The 7,242-nt window shown below is 45.6% G+C and overlaps 1 protein-coding gene across 1 annotated transcript; it reads right to left on the bottom strand.

The window, feature by feature from the left end:
- Positions 1–1,095: 1,095 nt before the first annotated feature.
- Positions 1,096–2,494, bottom strand: PPTG_10076 (hypothetical protein; the record flags this gene model as incomplete). The annotated part of the gene is made up of 4 exons (XM_008905319.1): positions 1,096–1,198; positions 1,265–1,538; positions 1,721–1,885; positions 2,431–2,494. The coding sequence occupies 4 exons, from the start codon at positions 2,492–2,494 to the stop codon at positions 1,096–1,098; spliced, it is 606 nt and encodes a 201-aa protein (XP_008903567.1).
- Between the last annotated feature and the right edge of the window lie 4,748 nt (positions 2,495–7,242).

Genomic DNA, 7,242 nt, shown 5'->3' with positions numbered 1-7,242 from the left:
CATAACACACCCAAACAAGCTTATCCAGACGCTTACCTTGAAGCCGGACCTCGCTCGTGTGCTTGAGTGGAAATTCTGTTCTGTTATTCGTTATGCCCTTTCGGGCTCTTCCTAATATGCAATCCTAATCATGTATACAAATATCAAGTGAACTATTATCCGTTATGGATCGCTACTTGTGCCAACCGTTACCTCAGCTGTTCTTGCGTCTTCTCAGGTCGTTCAACTGCTAGTTGCACCCATCGAAGAGTCGCTCGAACCGTCACCAAGTCGAAGTACCGTAGTTCGTTAGTTCTTGACCGCTGAATGTGAATCTAGCTTCACCGATACGGACCTCCCGACTTGAATGACATCTTGGTCATAGTGGGACCCGACGAGCGTTCGGTAGTGATGTATCATTGGTCATCTTGCACTGTGGCCACCGCCTGTCGCATGACCGAGCGTTCGTGGCTTTAGCAACTTAAATGCAGCCACTTCAGCGATTACTTAGAAATCGCTATACCACTCTTCACCACTGACGTGAATACGGATCATGAACACATGGAGTTGGAAATGTTGCTGGCCACTGACTCGGATGTTGAAAGTGCTTTTCCAGGACTGAATAAAACGTTGGAGTGGGCCTTGCTGTGATGTACAAATATGGAGCGTTTGGTTTGCCTGTCGTTTTATGATTCTTAGCGCTCACTTTCTCCAACAACATATTCTTTTTCTTTCTTCAACAACAATTCATTAGGTGTAGCATTAACCATAGGACATTAAAAACAAAAACGTTTGATGGCATCAACAGCATTGATCTAGCGTCATTTAGCTACAACATCTTAGTCATATTGATCAATGAGGACCACACGCAAGTGCACAGCCAGCCGTGAACGCGTCTTTCAATCACTGCCGATGAATAAACTATAAAAACACCTGTCCAGAGCATATTGGCCATCCGGATGTAGCGATGCCTGGAACCTAACGAAGCCACATCGATTATCTTTGTGACGCTGCTCTCTCAGCACCTTATAATCGCGCGTATCACCAACACGTAGCGAGTGGTCTCTGGAATTCATTAGCAGCTCGTTTCCGCCAAAACTCACGGACGTGGCCTGTTCAGAATACATCCGGAGCAGCTCCAGGACGCAGTGTCTTGTTCTTCTTCGCAGAAGCGCATCGACCTTCCTGATGTGCGCTGGATACTACACGAAATCTGCATCTGTTCCCAACGGAGATGCGATGTCGTTACAGCTCGACACACAAGTCACCGACTTCAGCCGCACACCTCGAGCATGGCGTTCCAAACACGTATACTTCAGTTGGACAATCCGTGATCACTTTGTGCGATGGCATGAGTGAGAATTGGGCCGCCAGCACGTTGCCCTTACGTCCCATTAGCGTCTGCATGACTCGTCCTCCCCACAAAGTACTTGCGGTCGCATCCAGTGCCCAAGCACCAGCGCGCCTTCCTCGGGTGCCCTCAAGTTCTGTACTGACCCAGCGATCTCGGCGGCGCCGTAGCCTCAGTCTCCCGAGGCCGCAACATGCCATCCCTGCTGCTATTGACCAGGATCTTGCTCGACCCATTAAAGTTGTACTGAATCCACCTTGGTGGTATGAGCGTAGATAACGTGTACTATGCGCGTCACCAGCTTGTTGTCTCCCTTGTCGTCGACACAAATGTGGCTGAAACTCTAGGCTGTCACATGGTATGGTCCACACAAGCAGTTCATCAGCGTACTGTGGCGTGGTGTACACAAGTTGCTGCACACCACAACATATTTGTACATTCCTGACGTGACATGACATGTCGTCACGGCCCATGGGGCAACAAGCAAAGTTTTCCCTTCGTTCAAACCTCGAATTTTCGTCGAGAAAACGTTAAAAACACACGAATGGGCCTGACCTAGACAATCACGCCGGGAGGGTTAGAACACCAAAACACAGAATGAATCTGCCCGAGTGGTCCTTCCAGCGCCTGCAAATAGGACTTACCATCGCCTGGCTACAGACCAAGCGTGCCTCAAAAGTAGTTGAACTTAGTCACCTTGAATTTGCATTCTTCAAAGTACAGTGCGCGTCGAAACTATATACGCACTCGAAAATTGTCGATTTCTTTGCTAGTACTGGGAACTTTGCATCAAGCTCAAGGCTAAAATACGTGATGAACAATGGTAAAACAACCCAGAAAGCATGAATGGACAAGCAGTATTTTTTCTTTCGCAGTCGAAAATAAAACCTTAAGAGGTCGCGTTAACATTAGATGCGCATATCACAATTGCTAATAGTGAGTTGTAGCGTCTTTTAGAGCCATTGCCAGGTGCAAACGCTTTGGCATACTCTTCACTAGCTTCTTGATGTAATCGGGCTCAATACCAGCCCACTCAGCCTTGATGCAAGCCTTTAATTCGGCATTACTTTCAAACTAACGCCCATTTGCGTACACCCGACCCGCCAGCACTCCCCATACGTTCTCGATGATGCTGAAATTGGGGCTCTTGGTGGGCCACGCCATTGTTGTAACGTTGTTTGTCTTTAGAAAGCTCTTCGTGAGTCTTGCGGCGTGGATAGATGCATTATCCTGGGAATGGGCTCTGAATTGCCCAATTTGAGGCGAAATTTGCTCAGGTAATGTAACAAATTTCTGCGCAGTGTTTCCGTGAACTTAGTAGCATTTTGTCTTCCCTCCAGGAAAACTACCTAAGTGTTGCCGTACATTGACACGCCCGCCCAAATCATGACGCTTCCCCCGCCGTTCACACGCTTGGACATCAACTTGGGCGCCACTCTGGTGTCGTGCCAGTAACAACGGTACCCATATAGGCCGTCTAAATTAAATTTCTTTTCGTCAGTAAACACTACGCGTCTCCAATATTTGCTAGAATATGCAAATTTATTGCAAATTTTACTCTGACCACCTTGTGAGGTGGCTTCAGAGCTGGCACAGGTTTTCACTTTGAGTACTTGGCATAGCGACACTTGCGTAGCACTTGTAGACACTAGGACGGCTTGGTAACCGTTCTGCAATCATCTTACAGGATGGCTTCGAGTTTCACCGAGTCGAAAAATCTGTCTGGCGCCTCTCGTGTTAATAATCGATCATCTGCCGACTTTATTGGACTCCTGAGAGCCTGTTGCCTTCTTCAGGAAGTTCCTTATGGCCACCTCAGCGCGTTTAAGACGTCTAGCTATCTCGCGGCTGCTTAGTTTCTCTTCCTTGTAGACTTTGATGCGCTCACACTCGGCCACGGTCAAAAGCCTCCCTCGCGGCATCAGTATTTTTTGCGGTCTTCTGCGTAGACTCAACTATTAACAAAACTAACTCCTCCATCTTTTCTTATTTAAAATTTTACATTGTGCGCATATAATGTTGACGCAACCTCTTAAGGTTTTATTTTCGACTGCGAAAGAAAAAATACTGCTTGTCCATTCAGACTTTCTGGGTTGTTTTACCATTGTTCATCACGTATTTTAGCCTTGAGCTTGATGCATAGTTCCCAGTACTAGCAAAGAAATCGACAATTTCGAGTGCGTATATAGTTTCGACGCGCTTTGTATATCTAATGTAGCTGTTCATTAACCCTTTCGCACTGCAAAGGTGCGTGTTTTGCCCTTTAAGTGGTTTGTACAAACCAATCTAGGAATCAGTTACTAGAAGGGCCAAAAATGAGCCCTTTTACAAAGTCCAACTGATATGGTGCAACAGAGAATATACAGTATGATTCGTACCGTGAAATTGTAAAAGGGCGAAAAATACCACCTTATAGAAACAAATGATCTAGTCTTGCTTAGTATACTATAGGCAAGAGAATCACGACACCGTTCAGTAACTGTATTCAAAAGTTACTCTTGCGCACGTCTCGCATTTCAAGCATTCGAAAAGCTACACCTACGTAGCTCAGAGACTGCAGATCCCACAAATTGCGGATTGGAATACCAAAGTACGTATGTCACATGGGCGGCTCGCTCTTCGCTCTCTTTCCCCACGTGTAAAAGAAACGGTTGCGAAACCCAAGACAATCCAACACATCAAGTTGTGGGGTGTTGATCCTTGCACAGGCTCATGCAGAAATCAACGAGCTAAATGGGTTTTAGAGCTTGTCAAATGTGGCCACAGATTACAGGATGTTGCTGCGACTAAAAAAATTATGATACATTACGCACAATTGTTTCGAAAAACTACCTCCGCATGATCGCTTTGCAAGTTGTATCGAGATCCATTCTGACGTTTTGCAGCAGTAAGACAAGATCGACTAGACAAGATTGATTATCACCACGACAAAAAATCTCTACTTCGTTTTGTGTGTAATTTGTTGTAGCAGTAGATTGCTTTTTTTTTTTTGTTTTCACCGGTTTTGATTTCGAAGTGGGTTTTTTTGGTGGCATCGATCGCACTCACACCACGACGACATTAGCATAGACACAGGTGCCATTATTTTTTAAGAATACATCATGTAAGGCGGTGCAAACGTTAATAGTAAACAACTTTGGGGCACATGGAAGGCTGATACTTTATGCTATCGTATCTTTCTTGTCAGCCTTTTATCCCCTTCAAATTCAGTGGTATGACGTCTCAAAGAGGTAACGTGAGATCGCGAGTTGTAAGTATAGCAAGCTCATTTAGACAACTAAGGGATGAGTGTAAATATCAAAGGAGTCATTGTGCCTCCTTTGACGAGGATACATCGTCGTACTTAGTTGAAAACCAGGAAAAGGCGGCATTCTGCTTCCTTTATCGCGAAAGGGGTATTACTTTAATGTACTGTAACTCAAAAAAAATGAGCTAAGATTCTATTGTGCCGTTGTAATAAAGGCGCAATAACAAAAGCCAATTTGAGCACCTAACGAGTTTTGTTTTTCTTGTAGCGTTGTTATTTAGAAACGTTTGGAGAAAAAGGCATCTGGTGAAAAACAAATTGTCAGCAAGGATTGTGGGTATTTATTTTTCACCAGGCATCGGCTAGGGGTATTATGTGTAGAAAAGGACGAAATACTTACTGTAAGTAGTACTTGTCAATACTCGGACAAGTACCATTTACAAGTTGTTGCTAGGCCTGCAGCAATACCAACAATAAACTAGACTGGAACCCAGTGTTTCCCCTGTAAAACACGGCATTAATCAAGAAGGAAAGAAGAGAGGAGGTCAATTTGTAGTCCTGATTTGCTAATGTCTGGGAACAACCCGAGCTTTCTCAATAACGCGAGTCACAAGGGTAAGTGCGAAGTTACGGTGGTGCTGTTACAGTACACGCGGAAATGATAGGAGAAAAACTGATATTTTGGATAATTTTAACAAATCAAGTGCATTCAACCTAAGCGTTTCATCCAATCAAAACAAAATTATTGCGGTTCGGTTGCGGCCTCACTTGCTCAAATCCGACACTTGAGCGCCGAGCAGCACTTCAAAATCTGCTCAGATCAGTTCTCACCAGGCGCGAAAAAGATAGGTGAAGTAAGTATTGCCATCGATTTCATCGTTCTAGTGTTGTTTGACGCGTTGCACTTATTTCGTACTGTTACAGGAGGGTCTAACGAGAACTCTGATGTTAATGGTGTATAGAATTTTGCTGTTTATAGATGGGGAGGGACGGACATCGAGAAGGGCCAGATTTTGGCCTATTCAGAGGGAAATCTGTCTGCTAACGCTATTGCTAAGCGTGTGGGTCGCTCGTGGAATGTCGTGAACAAGTTTCTGTCCAATCCCGCGGCGTACGGCTCGAAAAAGAGCACGGGAAGGCCCAAAATGCTAGGAGTAGCGGCCGAGCGCCGGCTTCTACGTGAGGCATCGAAGACGGGAAAGAGCGCTAGAACGCTCATAGATTCGTTGCAGCTACCGATATCTGTTCGAAGGGCTCAGGAGGTGCTGCACGACTCAGAAAACGTGGTGCACGAGAAGCGCTTAGCGTGCCCAGTGCTCAAGCCGTAGCACATCGTGGCCAGGTTGAAGTGGGTCAATGCGTTTGTCGAACACGGTCACAAATGGAACTCCGTAGTGTTCTCGGATGAGAAAAAGTTTAACTTGGATGGACCTGATGGCTGTCAGCACTATTGGAGAGATCTTAGGAAGGCGAAACATATTTACTCTAACCGGCAGTCTGGTGGCGGAGCGTGTTTGTGTGGGGGTGCCTTCAGCGTGAAGGGCAAGTCGAAGCTGGCGTTTCTGAAGGGCAAGCAGAACACGGAGAAGTACATCGACACGTTGGGTGCCTATCTGTCCCCGTTTGCGCACCTATATCACCGTCTTAACTTCCAATCTCAGCATGGTAACGCCTCCATTCACACTGCCAGGGCTGCGAAGTGGTATTTGGAGGAGCAAAATGTGTGCGTATGTGGTGGCCAGCCAAGTCTCCGGACTTGAATTCGATCGAAAATTTGTGGGGAATCCTAGCGTGGACCGGGTAAGCAGTATGAAACCAAGGCGGAGCTCGTAAAGTCGATTAAGAAGGCGTGGGACGACATTCCCACCTCTACGCTGGAAAACCTTGTGGGGTCGATGAAAAAACGCTGCATGGAGGTCTACCGACTTAAAGGACTCAAGACAAAGCCCTAAATTGTTGATATCTATCCACTATATAGCTTAGCTAAGACACAGCGAGCTCTTGAAGACGGTTGTACGCGGTTCGTCTATCTTTTTCGCGCTTGGTACATTCCAAAAAATGCAGGTTCTTGACTGTAGCACGGCACTCAAACATCTGTTGGAAACGAATGACCCCTCAAAATGATCAATCGTGTGCTGCGTACTGGTAGAAAATCAGATCTCTATACTTAATGATTGGAAGAAATTATTTGAAAAACCAATTTGTCGCCTATCATTTCCGCGCGCACTGTATGGTAAACCCGCCCAAAAATCGACGGGTTTACCATGATACCACCAACGGAAAAAAGCTGTAGACGTAGAATCATTTTAGCAATCACCCATACATGCCAGTCAAACAACCGACAAATTCACTCCTTTTACTAACTTGTAACATGTAATGTTGAGTTCCAATGCACCGAGTTGACACCCCGGGACTCATACGCATTAGTACATGAACATACCAATCACGATTACCCCCTAATCAACCAGAAATGACTAGTTTATACTTTGCTTACTAATTGGCTAATAAGTAGTCCGACAAGTGTTTAAGCTGTGTTTAGTGACGTGGTTTGCTGCTTAGTCCGCCCCGTAATACAAACTGTAAACTTTTATTTTCACGAGGTGCTAGCTGTCACTTCGATTTTTTTCCCTCTGACAACAAAGCATGCAGGCCACGCTCCAACCTC

Source organism: Phytophthora parasitica (genome assembly GCF_000247585.1).
Source record: "Phytophthora parasitica INRA-310 unplaced genomic scaffold supercont2.20, whole genome shotgun sequence".
NCBI classification, from domain to species: domain Eukaryota; phylum Oomycota; class Peronosporomycetes; order Peronosporales; family Peronosporaceae; genus Phytophthora; species Phytophthora nicotianae.
This window is presented reverse-complemented; position numbering and strand designations above follow the sequence as displayed.